At 36.9% G+C, this 19240-nt stretch overlaps 3 protein-coding genes across 7 annotated transcripts in view; 1 reads left to right on the top strand and 2 right to left on the bottom strand.

Annotated features, from left to right (window-relative positions):
- Positions 1 to 519: 519 nt before the first annotated feature.
- On the bottom strand, positions 520 to 3312 carry LOC113399740 (probable ATP-dependent RNA helicase Dbp73D). The gene is made up of 7 exons (XM_026638950.2): positions 3166 to 3312; positions 2694 to 3021; positions 2334 to 2615; positions 1983 to 2160; positions 1254 to 1905; positions 994 to 1174; positions 520 to 778 (listed from the first exon to the last, which is right to left on the bottom strand). The coding sequence occupies exons 1-7, from the start codon at positions 3186 to 3188 to the stop codon at positions 554 to 556; spliced, it is 1869 nt and encodes a 622-aa protein (XP_026494735.2). The 5' UTR covers positions 3189 to 3312; the 3' UTR covers positions 520 to 553.
- A 700-nt stretch (positions 3313 to 4012) lies between these two features.
- On the top strand, positions 4013 to 15177 carry LOC113399751 (cullin-associated NEDD8-dissociated protein 1). Of its 2 annotated transcripts, none has more exons than XM_026638970.2 (24): positions 4013 to 4255; positions 4363 to 4532; positions 4610 to 4823; positions 5038 to 5172; positions 5324 to 5481; positions 5560 to 5722; positions 6565 to 6738; positions 7021 to 7129; positions 7385 to 7518; positions 7918 to 8078; positions 8217 to 8422; positions 8865 to 9043; positions 9309 to 9437; positions 9514 to 9645; positions 9717 to 9888; positions 9990 to 10138; positions 10397 to 10557; positions 11263 to 11461; positions 11672 to 11791; positions 12234 to 12371; positions 12892 to 13080; positions 13156 to 13399; positions 13643 to 13789; positions 14664 to 15177. In XM_026638970.2, exons 1-24 carry the CDS (start codon positions 4214 to 4216, stop codon positions 14792 to 14794), a joined length of 3756 nt encoding a protein of 1251 aa, XP_026494755.2. In that variant the 5' UTR covers positions 4013 to 4213; the 3' UTR covers positions 14795 to 15177. The 2 variants fall into 2 exon arrangements, with proteins under 2 accessions (XP_026494755.2, XP_026494754.2); XM_026638969.2 differs by having other exon boundaries at positions 10367 to 10557.
- LOC113399750 (myosin-13) overlaps positions 14912 to 19240 on the bottom strand; it is a 23199-nt gene continuing 18870 nt past the window's right edge. For all 4 annotated transcript variants that reach the window (XM_026638966.2, XM_026638967.2, XM_026638968.2 and 1 more), the window contains 7 exons: positions 18566 to 18726; positions 17722 to 17839; positions 17364 to 17473; positions 17056 to 17215; positions 16789 to 16889; positions 15362 to 15509; positions 14912 to 15248 (listed from right to left, as the gene is read on the bottom strand). In XM_026638966.2, coding sequence (XP_026494751.2) covers positions 15186 to 15248; positions 15362 to 15509; positions 16789 to 16889; positions 17056 to 17215; positions 17364 to 17473; positions 17722 to 17839; positions 18566 to 18726 — 861 coding nt within the window. In that variant the 3' untranslated portion in view covers positions 14912 to 15185. The remainder of the gene's footprint in view (positions 15249 to 15361; positions 15510 to 16788; positions 16890 to 17055; positions 17216 to 17363; positions 17474 to 17721; positions 17840 to 18565; positions 18727 to 19240) is intronic.

Below are 19240 nucleotides of genomic sequence, written 5' to 3'. Positions count from 1 at the left end.
GGTTTCACGTTACATGCGATAACGAACATAACTCGATTAATATACCTTTATTTATAACTCAACCCTATTCTATTTAAATCCACCTTAAGAGAGCTTATGCCGGATTAGATAGATAGCCTTTATGCCGTTTGCACGAGACTTTTAAAGGGATTGTGAGCCAAATATCAGTTACTTAAAGAAAAAAAATTGTACAAGTCTAGTCTCTTTTAAATATAATCTATTGGAAAAATCCTCAATAAACATTACTGAGATCTGACAATTTATTTGTTAAAAATGCATGTTTTCAAAAAATTCTACATTTCAGTGTAAATTAAACTCTGAATTGTTTTACTCATAAAATTAATTGTAAGTTATTTCTGGATAAACAAACAGATTGCCTTCTTTATAATATAATGATAAAAAAAAAAATTTTTTTTAGAGTAAAAGGAAAACAGTCTAAATGCACAATATTGCAAATGCGTTGAAAACGCGTATAAATCTTTTTTTTATTCAATTTATAGGTAAAAAAAGAATACAATATTATACAAATCAATACATTTATAGAAATATCCAATTAAGCATTCGTCATTTTACTGTCATTGTGTTTCCTTTTGCGTGATTTAGTTTTAGCTGCTCTTTTTAATTCAATGGATTTCTTTACTTTAGTTGAAATTTCATTGTTAATTGTATTTTTAGTGTCTTGTATAGCATTTTCGTATCCTTCGAAAAGTTGATTTAAAATTTCTTTATTTACCTCCAATTTGGGGATTTCAGTTTTTCCTCCAGATTGCAAAATTTCCTGAAAAATAATAAGAATATTCTAATCTTCAAACCCACAGGAGATACATAGCATGGTAGAAAGTTAAAACATTCTCCTTGAGAGGAGAGTAGGCCTTTGTCTAGCAGTGAGTCTTTTGCAGGCTGTTATTTGTATTGTAATCACAATACCTAGTTCGGAGTGTGATTTTCATACTGCACATTTTGCTATAATAATATTTTTTATTGTCAATTTACCTTAAACATATGCAACTGATTGTGAAGTAAAATAGTACAAGCATTCCCTTTACGTCCAGCTCGACCTGTACGACCTATTCTATGCACATATGTCTTAATATTTCTTGGTGGGTCATATGATATAACATAATTGCAATCTGGAATGTCTATCCCTCTAGCTAAAGCATCTGTACTGATAATCCTATAAAAAAAATACATTATGAAATATTTACATAAAATGCAATTAATGTCTCAAGAATATACAAGATTATGGTACATACACATCAATTTCAGATTGCTTAAATTTCTTTAAAACTTGTTCTCTATGCGTCCTGTCTAATGCTGCTGATAACTCTGCCACTTTTAGATTACCTTTTCCCCAAATATCTAAAAGGACAGCTAGCCTATGTGCTGACTGAGAAGAATTTGTAAAACATAATGTTTTGTCCCACTTTTGGTTTGAAAGAAAATGATATAAAATTAGAGGTTTCTCTTCAGCTGTACAGATGATATACTGTTCTTCCAATTCATCTGGTGTTGTATATTTTTTAATGGTATTTTCATCTGTAAAATCATTTATTGGAGCAGATGAAAAAAGTTTTGGCTGATACAATCCCCACTGTTCTAATAATTCAGGATCTGGAGATAGTGTTGCAGAAAATAAAAGCTTATGTATTGATGATTTAGGAGAAGTTATATTGTTCCAATTTAAATGAGGAATTTTATTGGAAATATCACTTTCTATTTTAATATGTTTATCCATGTGATAAAGCCAGTCATTTTGTACATTATCCATTATTCTGTCTGCCTCATCAATAACAAGAAACTTTAAATGTTTTAATGAAAATCCTTCAGTATTTTGTAAATGTTCAACTAATCTGCCAGCTGTGCATACTATAATATCAGTTTCACTAATCCATCCTAATGTTTCAGCTGCAAAAATAAGGACATCATTAGTATTGTTGGATTACTCAGACAATAGATAATTTGCAAAATAAAATATTTCTTACTGTATCTCATTATTTGTTGTTGCTCTTTATGTAAAGGAGTAGATCCACTTAGTAATGCCACTCTCAGTCCAGTGTTAGTGCAATATTTTTTAAAGACTTTCGCTACTTGGGCTGCAAGTTCTTGCACGGGTAAGACAATTAAAGCTCTTATATGATGGCCAAGTGGATTCATTAAAACCTATAATTATAAACAGTTAAGTTACAGTAAGTTTTTTTTATAATTAATATGAAGGAATTATACTATTTCAGGTACATTTATGATGGATTATTGACTTAAGGGTTTTCAAATATTGGTGCTTTTTAAACATTATAAAATATAATTATAATATACACAATTCTTTAAAAACTTACTTGTATTATTGGTAAAACAAATGATAGGGTTTTTCCACTACCCGTTGGAGCAGAGACACAAATATCATGAGGTCTGAAAGGCTCTGGTAATTTATGTTCATTTATTATGAAAGGAATGACTTGTTCTTGAACAGGAAACAAATGCTTTAAACCTTCTTTCATTAATGTAGTCTTAAGAGTACTATCAAGCCACTTCTGTGTTTCTATAGAACATGTTAAGCTTTGTAAATCTTTAGATACACTATATGCATGTGAGAGCCAGAATGGGAGAACTCTTTCAATCTGCAAAATAAATATATATGTTGTTAAAATTATGTGACTTATATAAACTGGAAATATTTACTATAGAATTAATCGTACCTTAGCTTTTTTTTCAAAGTCAGTATTTCCTAAAACTTGAAATTCATTTTTGTGCTTATCTGTTTTGCTAATTTTTGATGGTACATGGGTGGTCAATGTTTCTTTATTTTCATTTATGGTTTCTAGATCATCTTTTTCGTTATGACTGCTAATTATTTCAGTACTTTCTGATTTCACTGACACATCTTGTTCTTTTAAAGTTATAGTATCTGGTATTTTTTTGTTTAATATGTGTTTTTTTTTTCTTTCTTCAATTTTCTGCTTTAACCTTTTTAAATGTAATGTTTCCTGATCCAAAACATCTGTTTCTTCATTAGCACCTGTATATCTATGTAATGAAATGATTTTTATTACAACAAATATCAATGTTTAATATACCTTTAAGTTTTTTAATGTCCCATCCCATAACCAATTCACTAAACGGAGTTTAACCTTTTTAAAAAAAATAACTAATCAATATAATATCTATCACCTGTTAATAATAAATAAATCCATTTTTATTCCAGCATTTAACGTTTACTCTAAATATTATTTACAGAAAAGTAAAATAAAAATAACTCGATTTTGTAATTTTGAAATGAAGGCAAATCAAAATACTTCTATAACCTAAAAAAAAACACTTGTTGTTAAAGTTGCCAGATTTACATTCTTCTAAAATGTTAAAGTAAATCTGAATTCTGAAATCCAAATTGGTAATCTGAGATGGTGTGAGTTACTTCAGGTAGAACACGTAGTCTGAGACATAATTTTTATAATTTATGGAAATAAATACGGAGAAATATATCATGGGTCTACCGAAAAAAATTACTGATATGTAAGAATTTAGGAAATAATAATTAAAAGGGTTCTATAAATTAACTGAACTCCGCCGCGTGAACTGGGGGAGGGAGGGTATGTGGGGCTCGCCGGCACTAAAGGCGCCGGAATACTCACTAAAAATACCAGCGGTACCCACTCCGTCTTTTCAGGGGGCATCATGGGATCGCTCGCGCATATTACCGTGACTCCTTGACGGTTGGCCCACCTTTGTGGGCCTCCAAGCTAGGGGAGTTCTCGGAGTACAGAGAATTCCTATGACGTAGGCTTCCTATTCCTATCCTATTCCTGGTGACACGTACAGCGGTGGGAGGAGATACGCATAGTATTACTTTAATATAATTTAAAATCATTGGGAATTATAAATATGACTACCGGAATAATTTGAAGTCGAATGTTTAACTTTCTTTCTTAAATTTTTTATATGATTAGGTTTAATGTTGCTCATTCGTTGACACTTTTTGATAGCTTCTGTCTTGGCTGTAGACATGCATACCAAAGCCAGTAAATGTAAAAAAAAAACGTATGGAGAGATTTGGGAGCATTATTTTTCGATTATTTCGCTGGCAATAGGAATAGGTTGTTTTTTGGATATATTCAAATGTCTTTAATTTGTTTTCTAATTTATAGAAAATAGTTTTTCACATGTTTTTTACTTTTTGGGGTTCAAGTGTCATCGTAGTAAAAACTTGAATTATATCAAAATGGCTAGTGTATCCTATCAAATCGCAAATCTTCTCGAAAAGGTACCCGGCACCTATTATTCAATTTTATTACATATATATATATACAAATTGAGTTCTACATTACACGGAAGGCTTATATTTTGAACAAAATAAAATTTTATTTGTAGATGACATCTAACGACAAAGACTTCAGATTTATGGCTACAAATGATCTGATGACTGAATTACAAAAAGATAGCATAAAACTTGATGATGATTCAGAAAGAAAAGTTGTTAAAATGCTTCTACGTTTACTTGAAGATAAAAATGGAGAGGTTCAAAATCTAGCAGTGAAATGGTATTCTTTTTAATCAGTTGCTTTATTTAATTAATTTGTGTTGATGTTACAATTCACAATAATCCTTCTACTTTCAGTCTTGGTCCCTTGGTAAATAAAGTCAAAGAATATCAAGTGGAAGGAATAGTAGAAACTCTTTGTGCAAACATGCTTTCAGACACAGAACAATTGAGGGATATAAGTAGCATTGGTTTAAAAACAGTTATATCAGAACTACCCCTAGGTTCAAATACTCTGGCTGCGAATGTGTGTAAAAAAATAACTGGAAGGCTAAGCAGTGCTATTGAGAAGGTGTGTAAAACTACTTAGTTATTATTTTATAGTTCCATTATACAACAGTTTTAAACTAAATATCTTTGTAGACTTTTAGTTCGTATATTTGTAAATTCGCACCTACCGTTTGCATTAATATATAGTCATATTACTAATAATGCTTAATAACTTGCAATAATAATTATTGTTTTCAATCCCACAAAAATACATTACATGTAATGAATAATTTCAGCAAGAAGATGTGTCTGTGCAATTAGAGGCATTGGATATTTTAGCGGATTTACTTAGCAGATTCGGAGGGTTGTTGATTTCCTTTCATCCAATGCTGTTGAATTCTCTGCTTCCTCAGCTTGCCTCTCCACGTCAGGTTAACCAAATACATAATAAGAACTATATTTTTTAATAACAATGTGATATTTATAAAAAAATATTGATCTTTATTGGTAAAAATTGAATAAGTGTGTTGTAATGTTTTTAAACCATTTATTGATGAACACTAAAGTACTATCTCTTTCTAGGCTGTACGCAAACGTACAATTGTGGCATTGTCACATTTGGTCATGTCATGCAATGCATCACTCTACAACAAACTCATAGATCATTTGTTGGAAGGTTTAAGTTCATCAACATCTTCCAGTGTTAGTCGTACCCATATACAATGTATTGCATCTATTTGGTAAGGCATAAATATTATCATTATTTCCTTTATAAAGGTACCTAAATAATGTCATACTATTAATTTTTTGTGTTTTAGTCGTCAAGCTGGTCATAGATTCGGTGAACAGTTGTGGAGAGTGGCACCTCAAGTCCTTAACCATTCAACAGACACAGATGAAGAATTACGTGAGCACTGTTTACAGGCTTTGGAGGCATTTGTACTTAAATGCCCAAAAGAAGTCCAGCCTCATATTCCAACAGTAAGTCTTGCATTATTAAGGTAACTTTAGTATTTTTTACCATTTAGTGCTTAACTATTTTTTATATTATATAGATTATAGTGATCTAAAGTATTTATGTCATAATCCTAAGTATGTATTATAAATCTAGGCTGTTCTATTGTATGACATTACTAATATTATAATGACTTAAAAAAAAATTGTATAAATAATTGCAGTATGTAGGTACAATTGTATCTAAAAGTCTAAGTTTATGCAATTATTAATGTCAACAAATCAATTATGAAGAGTTGGTCATGAGGATGTCTTGTACAACTCTGGAACACAATTATTACATTAACTGTATGATGCTGTTATCCTGGCACATTAGAATTTATACTTGTACTTGTCACAAGAGCTGACTAAAGGATTTTTGTTAAAGCTTTTAATTTTATGTTCAATTTTTTTACTTAATTTATTAAGTATAGCCAAGTCCGCTTTTAATATGCTCAATCTGTGTTTGGGCACACACATGTTACGTTTTATTGTGCTCTATTTCCTCTCTGTTATAAACGGTTGGGACAGTAATCCGACACGATATTAGATAGTTCAGACTCAATTACAATGGCTTTATTTGCTTTCCAATGCATGAGTAGGTAAGTCATTTGGACTTGGAGCTGTTATTGAAAATATATCACCTGAAAAACTATAACTTTTTAGTAGTCTGACCTGACTTGGGATCGGGATTTGCGTCCTTATAGCTAGACACTAAATCAACAAGCCAATCCAGTTTTTGCCCGATGTCTTTGCCCAAGTTATTTTTTCACTTTTGTCATTAGACTGACATTTAAACATGTAATTATAAAATAAATGTCTTTTTATAGATTATTGACCTGTGCTTAAAGATGATCACATATGATCCAAATTATAACTATGAGGATGATGAAGAGGGCGGGGGAGGAGAAGACGAGGAGATGGAGGATGAATCTTTCGAGCCTGATGCGGAGCCGGAGTCTGACTCTGAGGAATACTCTGATGATGACGATATGTCCTGGAAGGTACTTAAACTCTCTTTAATTTTTTAATAAGTTTGATGTTTTTTTTTTGTAATAAATAATGGCATTAACAATAATTACTTCTGAATTATAATTGAGTTTTAATAAGATAACAAATCTTTTGAGCAAATTTTTTATAAATATTGTTTAGTATCAGCAATATTATTACGTAACTTATGAAATGGAATAGGTATATACATTTGATTATAAAAGATTTACGATAAAATGGTATATTATCTTATGTTGAGTAATATTTTAATAAATTGTATATTATGTTGTTCTTAGGTCAGACGTGCGGCTGCTAAATGTCTCGAGTCAGTTATAGCAACGCGCCATGAACTATTAGCTGAAATGTATCAAAATGTATCTCCAGCTTTAATCGCAAGATTCAAAGGTAATATTTTTTCTTGAAATAAAATTAATTGTAATGAATTCGAAATTTGTAAATATGCTGATAAGTAGTGTAGTATTTTTAAGGGTCGATTTTTTTTGTTAATATGCGTCAGTTATTTACGAAACTCTATCCTAACGATTAAAATAATAATAAAATCAAATATATCAATAAAATCTTAGATCATATAAAACGATACACAACGTATAAGTATGAGAGAAAAGAATTGTCGTGAGCGTGCGTGTGTTCGTTTCGCAGAGCGCGAGGAGAACGTGAAGTGCGACATCCTGAGCGCGTACACGGCGCTGCTGCGCGCCACGCGCCCGCCGCCCGCGCTGCAGCACGCCCTCGCGCACGCGCACGACTCGCCGCAGGCGCTGCTGCTGCACAGGGTGCGTGACTTACTTCATGCTATGATTTTGTGCCTGTATGTAATTGTCTACATCATTGAATCGAGCCCCTGAAAATTGGATGGTATTTACTCTGAAGGCTTCAACACAATGAATCTTCTATTTAAATTGATACTCGAGCGTCCATGTTTGGTGGGAAGTCTTTGTGCAAGACGGTCCACTCGTCATATATTCTTCCGCCACGCAGCAATACTTAGAATTGTTTTATTTCGGTTCGAAGGATGAGCGACAGTCAGTCCTAAACTAGGCACAAGCGACATAACATCTCAGTTCCCAAGATAGGTGGCGCATTAGTATGTTAGAGATGGTTAAAATTGGCCCACTTGCACGTCCCACTTGAGAGGCCGCCAACGTATGTTAAAAAATAAATTGTTCCCGCAGGTGCCGGGCGTGGTGCGCGGCGCGCTGCGCGTGATCCGCGGGCGCAGCGTGCGCGCGCGCTCGTGTGCGCTGGCGCTGCTGCGCGAGCTGCTGACGGCGGCGCCGGGCTGCCTCGCCGACCACGCCTCGCGCGTCATCCGCGCCCTCACGCCGCCGCTCACGTATGTCGAATGTCTCGTTACATATCGAAACACTTTCATTGCTTTTGTTAGATCGAACTATTAGTCTTCTTAAACGATTGAATTTAACCGAAATGAGTAAATGAACTTGAAAATTGATCACAAAACCTCGTTGCACAGTGACAAGGGCACGGCATCGTCCATGAAGATTGAGACGCTGGTGTTCGTTGTATGGCTGGTGCGCGGGCACGACGCGCCCGCGATGCGGCCGCACGTGGCGGCGTTGCTGCCCGCTGTGCTGGCTTGCGTGCACGACCCCTTCTACAAAGTCACCGCTGAGGCGCTGCGTGTTCTGCAGACGCTTGTCAAAGTCATGCGTCCGCTCGGTTAGTGCACTCGTTCTGTTCCTAGTCCGTCTAGTTGCGATTCCCTCATTATAATTTGTGTTAACAAAATAAATCTACCTTAAATTCTCTTTAAAATTTTGATATATTTGTACATATTACAATATGTTAATTTTTTATTTTATTAATCAGAATATATTGTCATGACATTCGTAAAATGAACGATAAGCTAAAATAATAATTTATTTTATATCACATCACACGTTATTTGGGATAAAAAGAGAACATTTATTTTAAACACATATAAAATTGGAAACTAGTAAACTCAATTAATCATATCCTTACAAAAATACGCACATCCGCACACCCACAATCTAGAAGTTGATGGTAATACGGGCCGAGTTTTTTCACTACACAGCACAATATATGCAACCTGTTAATGGCTATCCATTAAATATAAATTAAAGCTGTTCCTTGCTCCCAGAGTCTCTGGAGGCGGGCGGCGCGGACGCGGCCCCGGCGGAGGAGCTGCAGCGCTTCGTGCCCGCCATGTACGAGTGCACGCTGGTGCGCCTGCGCGCCACCGACATGGACCAGGAGGTCAAGGAGCGCGCCATCGCCGCCTGCGGGCAGCTTATCTGTCACTTCGGAGATTACTTAGAGGTACATCCGAAGGTCGTACCGGGCAAAGTAGTAATGGGGTGGCAATTTTGATCAACAGAATTAATACTTGTTCGAAAGTATTTGATGTTAAACTTTTATATTTTTTGTTTGTGTTTATTTGTATTTAAAAAATATTTTGGAACAGTTTTAATGTGTTAATAATTTTATATTATTTTTATAGATTTGTTCTATTAGGAATTCATAAAACACATTAATAACAATTAAAACACAAAATCTAGTTGAATAAATTATTATTTTTTTACAGAATGAGCTTCCCGTTTGTTTGCCGATATTTTTGGAAAGATTGCGAAACGAAATCACTCGTTTGACAACTGTGAAAGCTCTCACTAAAATAGCTTCCTCTCCGCTGCGCATCGACTTGCGACCGATCCTGGTAATTTCATTTTCTCATAAACATATAACCAGAACCGAATCGAGTCATTTTCTACACGAAGTAATCACATTTTCAGCCGGACGCCGTGCCAATACTCGGATCCTTCCTGAGAAAGAACCAGCGGGCCCTGAAGCTATCGACTCTGGTCCTGCTGGACACCCTCGTTCAGAACTACAGCAACGCCATCAGCATAGAGCTGCTGAGCAAGGTAAGCGGCGACGCGGAAGCGCTCGCTCGACGCGCAGCCTCACACGGACCGACCGTCTGGTCTCGCGGCAGGTGCTGATGGAGGTGCCGGCGCTGGTGTGCGAGGCGGACCTGCACTGCGCGCAGACGGCGCTGGCGCTGGTGCGCGGCGCGTGCGTGCGCTGCCCCGCCGCGCTCACGCCCGACGCGCGCGCCGCGCTCACGCCCAACATCCTGGCGCTGGCGCGCTCGCCGCTGCTGCAGGGTACGCCACTGTCCTCTGCGTAAAGTGTTAACGATTGCATTTGGGAGGCATCGCATACGATGCTGAGGTGTCGTTCGTAGTTGATATCGGAGTTCGTTCAGGTGGCGCGCTGAAGGCGATGGTCGGGGTGCTGTCGGCGCTCGTGGCGGCGGACGTGGCCGGCTGTTCGCGTCGGGAGTTGCTGGCGCTGCTGGTGGCCCCCGTGCACGCCAACGCGGATCATGCTGCGACCCCGCACCACATCAAACAGGTACCCGAACCCGAATTGGAAGCACGAGTCTCGTGCTTCAGAAATATACTTCACTCCTCTTCAATTTTTTCATATATTATCCAAAGATCGATATTTTGATCTTCGCACTTTTATATCGGCTCTAAATCTTGATATATTTTAATCGTTAAAAGAATTCATAAATCAATAGAAAATGTGAGCAAAGTGAACTTTGAACGGTGACATATTAAAAGCGAAGATTATTATCAGTCTGGAGTACAGCGGACGCTTCCTCGCCAGGCCTACCACTCGCTGGCCAAGTGCGTGGCGGCGGTGGTGGTGTCGGGCGGCTCGGACGCGCTGGACATCACGCGCGGCTTCCTGAGCGACGCGTCGCACCCGCACGCCGACACGCAGCACATGTTCGCCCTGCTGGCGCTCGCGGAGATCGGGAGGCATCTGTACGAGGGATTTTATTATTTTGTCTTAAGCGTTTCACATTATTGCCGACTTTTGTTCAAAAAGAGCCACGTCATTCTATTTCGCATAAAAAATAGATCTGCAAATCCCACTTATTTTCAAAACATTCTTTTTTAGGGTGAGCAAACTATGTAATTACCTAATTTATCTAAACTAATCGCGCCGTTTAGTAAAATGGCTAAGCCATCTAATTTTAAGGACAGGTGTTTTATTTTGGGAGATAAGAAAATATGTGTAATTAAAATGTCAATTTATATTATAAGTAAATAAATAAATATAATAAATATTGAACAACATCACATACATTACTCTGATCCCAATGTAAGTAGCTAAAGCACTTGTGTTATGGAAAATCAGAAGTAACGACGGGACCACAAACACCCAGACCCGAGACAACATAGAAAACTAATGAACTTTTTCTACATCGACTCGGCCGGGAATCGAACCCGGGACCTCGGAATGACGTACCCATGATAAACCGCTGTACACACTACTCGACCACGGAGGTCATCAATGATATGACTACCAAATTTCAACACTAAAGATTATGTATTATTTCTACTGAATCATCTTCATATTTTCAACGTAAATTTACGTGACTTATGGTACCCGCAACACAGTCATGAGACATAAATAAACACCTTGCACGAGTATGTATATCTTACGACATGATTTATATTAAACAGGGACCTCAGCTCAATCCCGAATCTGAAAGAGGTGCTGTTGAGTTCGTTCGCGCCTTCGTCGGAGGAGGTGAAGTCCGCGGCGAGCTACGCGCTGGGCTCGGTGGCGGTCGGCAACCTGCCGGAGTTCCTGCCTTTCATACTCAACGAAATCGAGGCGCAGCCTAAAAGACAGTACCTGCTCTTACATTCACTGAGAGAGGTTGGGACATTCTTGTCTTATCTATACCTTGATGCCATAGCGTAAAAGTAGTTTTAATCTATCTTATATAATGTAATCGATGTACCAATGTAACCTTTATAAGAAATTATCTAAAAATGTTGTAAACAGCATAATATGCACTTCTGATTTTGTTAAATTGAACAACTGAGTTTTATTGTCGAACTGAGTTATTTATGTCTCGTATCCTAGATAATAGCCTGCGAATCGTGTACGCCAGAAGGAGTGGAAGCGTTGAGGCCGTTCATACCAGAAATTTGGGTGCAGCTGTCAAAGCACTGCCAGTGCGCTGAGGAAGGATCCCGGAATGTAGTAAGTTACCCTTTGTTTATTCTAAGTGATATCAATACTAATTACGAAGAGATATCATTTGTTTGTTTGTATTTCGAGAGGTTATCTTCGGAACGAATGATATAATTCTAATTTTTTATTTACTGTTAGTAAGCTAAATTTTTCTTGAGTGCTATAGGGTATAAATTATATTTAATAAATAAATTGATAGTTATTCATGCAGTAATTATTATTCCATCGATACATTGCTGTTTGACTATCTTGTTTATCCAGTGGTTAGTTTATAATCAAATCACAGGGTCATTTGCTTAAGTCGCAGGTTCAGTAAATGAAACATTATTTTCTGTCAAGAAAATCTCAGTAGTTGGCTATGAGTTTGGAAAATTACATTGTACTGTGCATATAAAGCTGTTGGTCTTGCTTGTAAATCTGTCCGTCTATAACAAATGTTTTGTTCTTTTAGGTAGCCGAATGTTTAGGAAAATTGTGCTTGCTGGAACCTCAAGATTTATTACCGCATTTAAAAGAATTTTTGAAATCCCCTGAACCACTAACAAGAACAACCGCTGTTACTGCAGTCAAATTTACTATATCGGATCAGGTTTGTTAAGAATGTACATTATGATTTAAATATATGTAATCATAGAGTAATTTGTTACTATATGTATACTTATTTTTACATACGTCTTTTTTTTTAAACAATCTTTAATTGACAGACAGTCTCTGAAATGTTCCAAAATTTCTATTCGTTATCGTCGTACAGATCATGACTTAAGTTGATGTATTCGTTTTTGCTTAAAAATAACAAAAAAAGCGGATAAGAAGGGCGGTAGACTTAGAGGTATATTATCCATGTTTTACTTACTATCTTCATGGTCAAATAAATATTTTCTAACTTATAAATGTGGATCATTTTTTTTATCCAACCTATGCAAAGGTACCATTTCTATGTAATGTTATATTAGTAGTGCTATATAAGTTTCATTCGCTTTTATAATAAAATCTCATAATGTGTTCGGTAATTGTAGTCGATCCGCTGATAATATAGATAGTCTACAATTGTCAGAATAATTTAATCTGTAGACATTAGCAAACATGTCGTAACCGTGAGTCGTGCGCAGCCGCAGGCGATCGACGGGCTGCTGCGCGCCTGCATGTCGGAGCTGCTGCTGCCGCTGCGCGACGCCGAGCTGGGCGTGCGGCGCGTGGCGCTCGTGGCCTTCAACTCCGCCGCGCACAACAAGCCCTCGCTCGTGCGCGACCTGCTGCCCGAGGTGCTGCCCACCATATACGCCGAGACCAAGGTCAAGGTGAGGGCGTCGGCTCGTGCTCCGCGGTTCCTTCGTCGCGTCGACTGACTAAAGAGAGCACGTCCTTTTTAACAGAAAGAATTGATCAGGGAGGTAGAGATGGGCCCCTTCAAGCACTCGGTGGACGACGGCCTCGACCTGCGCAAGGCGGCCTTCGAATGCATGTACACGCTGCTGGGCACGTGTCTCGACCGCCTCGACGTGTTCGAGTTCCTGCGGCACGTGGAGGACGGCCTGCGCGACCACTACGACATTAAGATGCTCACCTACCTCATGTGCGCTCGACTCGCGCAACTGTGTCCCACCGTCGTCCTGCAGAGTGAGTCGTTGTATTAGCATTATTGGTGCCATGTACCTTTTTTCAATCAGTTCGCTGTTTTACTCTCATAAGCAGAGCGTGTTTAAAATATTTTACTTTTACAATTAATTTTTGGCCGAAAGTATACAATGAAAATATAAATTTATATATACCGGTCCTAATAGTGCTTCGTAGACGTCAGGTGGCGTCAAACGGCGCTCCCATTGCATTCGGAAAGTTAACTCGATAGCATGGTCCGTGTAGGATTAGAGAGCCTGGTGGAGCCGCTGCGCGCGACGTGCACGATGAAGGTGAAGGCGAACTCCGTGAAGCAGGAGTACGAGAAGCAGGACGAGCTCAAGCGCTCGGCGCTGCGGGCCGCCGCCGCGCTGCTGCAGATCCCCGACGCCGGTACGTCTTTAGGCCTTGGTAGAGAGTGACGTATAGATTGACGTGTAGACTTTTTGGCACTAATGTAGCCATTTTTACCCGTATTCCCGGATCAGTAAAATGAGAATATGAAATCAACAAAACTATTTTATAAATTACCGTCGGGTGTCGGATCAATTGCTAACCTGACCTGTGTTCAATTCGATCCTAAATCATATAAAGACGACACCCTTGTTGTATAAATATTTTGATTCACTCAAAGCTCCTCTGTTTTATGTATTACAAACATTTTTTAATGAATCCCTATTAATAGTAATTTTAATTAGATCTCAATCCAAGGATATTCTTTAAACGAATGAACAGATTTAAAAAAAAATACTTGATGGTATCTGTTGGATTTAAGGAGTTCTGTCCCTTATTTTATTATTAATATATTACTAATAATAATAAAAATTATATAAAATCCACCAGTCATCGAGCATCTCATTCAGTACTTTTCTTTTCACTAGTTAAATTTCAAATGTCATGTCAATTCCAGGTCAAAGTTGCCTATTGAGCTATTGAAATGTACTAGGTCTATAGTGTTGTATGTGTATTGACTTCATTATTACGATTTTAGTATTGCACCATTTTCTTATTTACTACCTAGTTCCGTTAAAAGTTGACTTACATTCCAAGTCTGCTAAGTCAAAGATTTTGTTCGCCTTTTAATTATTTTAAATACTATGTATATATATATACTATGTAATGTCATGAGATATTATTAGTAAATAATACTTGAGATAAATGATCTTCGTTCTTAATAATGTATTTTCCCTGATTTCTTTGATTTGATTTGAAATCGGAAACTGTAATATTACAAATGCACTATCGCTTTTTTACCCCTTTTTTACAGATAAGAATCCCCATTTAATGGACTTTGTCACGCAAATCAAGTCGTTCCCCGACCTCCAGCCCATCTTCGAGTCCATCCTGAAGGACTCGACGGGCGGCGGCGTGGACTCCAACCTCATGGACCAGAGCTAGCCGGCGCGCCTCGCAGTCCTGCGTCTCGTCCGCGGTACCTCACGAGGTCTTTCTTTTCGTTTAACTTAAGTTTTATACCTACACCCCTCTACATTGTAAAAATTATAGCCGATATGGAATAAGACATTGCGGTTTTATTCAACAGTTATAATTATAAAAATTACAAATATAAGTATCGCTAACCAGCACGTAAAGCTAGGCGCATGTCCGTGCATCGGTAGGAACGGGGACGAAGGCATTTAAGGGGGAAACCAGAAGGAACATAGTCTTTATTAGATGTTTTTCTTCGATAGTTCTATCTGATATGTATTGTGATATTATTACAAGCTATGTGGAATATTCGTAGGAGATTGGATAAATACAATAAAACAGCGATTAATTAAATCTTCAATTATTTTCCTTTCCTCTTCACCCCGGGGGTGGCACTCGAAGCTCTAGCGGCGAGAGAGTCACTCTGTAATAAAAATAGAACAAAAATTCAAGTTAAGTATATCGATATTATATAAAATAGAAACAAAAAATCGTTATAATGAATATTGGTATAAAACAAAAAGATTATCTACGTACCGGCTTGACAGTGGTACGCGATAAAGTGTTAGCGCTGGCGTTGCGAAGAATTGGCTTCGTAGCAGTCGAGATACCAGTCGTGCTGCCAGTGGTGCTGCCGGTAGTGCTACCGGTTGCGCTCCCTGGTCGGTCTGGACTCTGGTCTTTACTGTAGAATAATTACAATGTCACTTATGCCCGGTTTTTTACGATGACGCTTAAAGTTAAATTGTCAGTAGCCATTGGTTCAATAAAGTATTCTAATAGTTAAACGTGGGTTAATTATTACTGCCATATTCAGCAGTTCAATAAATGAAACCAGTTCCTTAATGTGCCACTTCATGGGTCTTGCCGAAAGAGCCAGAAATTGGTTTAAACATTTTTTAAAAATAGCTTTAAAATATTATTATTTTTTCGAATGTAAATATTTGAACAAAATTAGGAACAGCTATAAATTACGATGATTTGTAAATTATTACTGGTCGCATGAATATTTCACTTCTATTTATGAAATATTTAAAAAAAAAAAGTCAAAATACTAAAACACACAGTACCATCTGCAAAACAATAAATGTTTTGCAGTATGGTACTGTGATTTATAATTAATATCAGAATATTGTAATTAATGCGATATTTCAATTTGAATTCATCATCCGTACACATTTCGATTGGATTGCTTTTAATTGAATTAGACTCTAATTAGTTTGGCTCGTCTTCATTATGCTAATATTACTAGTATTGTCTTTTGAGTTATATTAATATTGAGTTTATTTTATGTAATTAAAGTAAATAATTTAACGCGTAATAATTTTTGGCAAAATTAAACGTCGGTTTTTTTTTTATTCTAGTATTTTTAAGGGACCTTTATAGGCAGCCTATATGTCGGCCCCATTGTTACACGCTAAATTAAATCAAAATTAGTTGAACAAGTATGACTAAATCAGTTTGAGAGAATCACTAACAAATTCATAGATTTGCATTGCTGAAATACTCGTAGGGTTACTAAGGATACAATTAAAAGCACCAATATTAATCAAATTTAAATTTAGTTCATATTTTAGTGTTTCTCTCAAACTGTGGCTACGGACACATGCCAATAACAAGTGTGAGACATCTTCTAATACACCACATACTTCAAAGTCGAGTTTAAACGGTGAATATTACATTGCGTTGCTCGGAAATGTATTTTCAAAAGTTTTATTACGAATAAGTAAACTGCTAATAAATGTGTGCCAGAAACCGGGCCTTAGTATATTTATAAAAAATATTTGGATTCATCTTTCACTCGAACATTTCTCTCTGTGGTTTAGTTAGGTAAAGCTTCATTAAAATTACATAATTTTAGTCATAAATGTTTAACTATTGTATTTCTTTTTTTTTTTTGTATATATTGAGGCTTAAATAATAAGACGTTTTACAGCGTGAACTTTTTAGTTATTACTTATTACCTGTTTCCTTTGGTCAGCTGTCCTTTTCTACTGAACATATCAGAAAGTCTTCCTCGTAGATCTCGCCTACTGCCAGTTGCGCTCATGTCAGAGTCTGAACCCTGATGACATTAAAGAGTTTGAAATAATATTCTTTGATAACACTACCTATTCGTGTTACTAGTTTTGCTTTTTCTAAGGTAACTTTTTTTATTGATAGAGGCGTTTGAAAATTAAGAGAAAAAAGATGGCATTTCGATTTATGGGATGGAGTAATTAATTTGATACCTGTGATACAGTTCCTATGGGTCGGAAGTCATCACCGCCGACGTGGTCATCGATGGAACGTGATTTAGTGAACTCTTTCAGTTTACCAAATAGGCCTTTCTTTTTCTTCTTTTTATCGGAAGGCAACACTTCACTTTGGACCGATCCCCCCGATAACCGGCTGTGAATAAAAGGCCATTTTTTTTTATATTGCACTCATAAAACAGTTGGGTCTGCACCTGATTTATCAATTATGACTGACAGAACAGAAACTGCACCAATTTGCTCACTCTCTTGTCCACCACAATTTGTTCGGCGAAAAAACTTACCTGTCGAGACTCGCATCACGTTGCATAGTGAACATGCGCATGTCTGAATCACCATCTAGAGACTGCAACGACGATACGCTGTTGTCGTCTACAGTTTTCCAAATAGCACTCTGAAATCATAACGTGATTCTATAATTTGATGATCTTAAGTGTCCAGTTTGTTATAACTGCTTATCTTGTACAATTTGATGTAAATATAAACTATAAATTAAAACAAAGTTTGCTGTAAGTTCCTAGGCTGACAAAAAGTCCGTAACTTTGCTTACGGTAACATTGCTTCATAGATTTACGAAAAATGTCAAGTTAATAAATGTAAGAGGCAGCTGGTATACATTTTCATTTATAAATATTTTGTTACCTGTTCTTTAGTAGTTTGTTCCAGCGATATGGATCGTTTCTTCAGCGAAGGTGCGCGGGAAGGCGTCCGAGAGGCCGGTGTAACCGATAGTGTGTCGCGTGGTTCCGTCGACATCGCACTGTTTGAACATTTTAAAATATAAATTATCAATTTAGATAATATAGAATAAGAATGTTAGATTTGAAAAGTCATTGTAGTTATTGTTGTAATTTTTGCAATTAAAATTTCAGTAAAAGAGGGTAAACGTATAATGGAGAATATAAACATGTGTAAGAAATAGAGCTAATATATATGTATATTTTATATTAATATTGGACTACCTTATAAGACCGCATTTTTATACTCAAATCTGTCAAGGAATTCTCAGCAAAAAATCGGAGTTTAGAAGTTCGCAGTACATGTATTCCTGCATGCTTGGTGGTAGGACATTTGTTAAGCCCGTCTACGTTTTGCGATTGCATACCCAGAATATCTGATCATTAAATAGATATCCCACTACCAAACATAAATACATAGTATTTTTGTGTACCGATTTGAAGAATGGTACAAGGTACAAGGGACATAACATCTTAGCTCCCGAGATCGTTGGCGCATTGGCAATGTAAGGAATGGTTATTGAGAATGTAAGAGTGTTTGAGCTTACACTTGTGCACTATCATATTTACAGTGCAGTTGCCCAATCCCTTGAGAATGATCGCAGTAACAGAAAATGATGTTGTGGTCACAAAATATATTTTAGTTCGGGAAATAAAAGAATAAACTATCTGCACAATACTTGAGCAGTTGCAGGCATAGACCGAGTCCGATATTAACAGTCGGAAAAAAAGAACTTGTAAGGCATTACCGTCTAGCGCTAGCTTGCTGGCGGCGTTGCCGCTCCGCGATGCGCGAGGCGCGCAGCTCGTCCGTGAGGCGGCGCAATCGCGCGGCCGTGGAGGCGGCCTCGTGCGCGGCGCGCGCCTCGCTTGCCTCCGGCGTCCCGGATCGAGATCGTGACTTAGAAGACTGAAAGATGCGACATTTTATACCTTCAATTGATTTAATTAGCTAATTTTATAAAAATACTAGCTGTGTACCAAATTTCATTTAAATCGGTTCAGTAGTTTTCGCGTGAAAGCGAGACAGACAGACAGAGTTACTTTCGCATTTATAATATTAGTATGGATTACCTGATAAAAGTCGTTACCATATACCGTTTTCATATTGAATATAACAAATAATTAATTAGTAATTTTGAAACTTGTCTTTTAATTTTTAATGTAACATTATCTACGGGCAGACAGAACTTAAACCGCAAGTACATACCTACGTATTTCAACATTTTTGTTACAAAAAGTCGTACAAATCTAAAGAAAAGTAAATATATTCGTCGCTATATGAACGTCTCACGTCTTTCCGTGACGATGTCTATTTAGTGATGCACGTTATTCTTTTAACACTTATATAAGTGTAACTTATATAGTGTAACTTATATACACTTGTATAAGCATGTTTTGAATAGTAAAAATAGTTCATGAAC

This window comes from Vanessa tameamea, chromosome 2 (assembly GCF_037043105.1).
Source record: "Vanessa tameamea isolate UH-Manoa-2023 chromosome 2, ilVanTame1 primary haplotype, whole genome shotgun sequence".
Lineage (NCBI taxonomy): Eukaryota > Metazoa > Arthropoda > Insecta > Lepidoptera > Nymphalidae > Vanessa > Vanessa tameamea.
Note: the sequence above shows the minus strand (reverse complement) of the source record. Positions and strands in the feature narration are given on the sequence as shown.

Excerpts from the sequence above, each read along its gene's own strand:
- LOC113399740 (XM_026638950.2), bottom strand. The coding sequence starts at position 3,188 with ATGGATTTATTTATTATTAACAG. Across the intron at positions 2,161-2,333 it reads TTGTTTTACCAATAATACAA|GTTTTAATGAATCCACTTGG; the intron begins GTAAGTTTTTAA and ends TTATAATTATAG. Across the intron at positions 1,175-1,253 it reads AAGCAATCTGAAATTGATGT|GATTATCAGTACAGATGCTT; the intron begins GTATGTACCATA and ends TTTTTTTTATAG.
- LOC113399751 (XM_026638969.2), top strand. The coding sequence starts at position 4,214 with ATGGCTAGTGTATCCTATCAAATCGCAAATCTTCTCGAAAAG. Across the intron at positions 5,482-5,559 it reads CAATGTATTGCATCTATTTG|TCGTCAAGCTGGTCATAGAT; the intron begins GTAAGGCATAAA and ends TTTGTGTTTTAG. Across the intron at positions 5,723-6,564 it reads TCCAGCCTCATATTCCAACA|ATTATTGACCTGTGCTTAAA; the intron begins GTAAGTCTTGCA and ends GTCTTTTTATAG.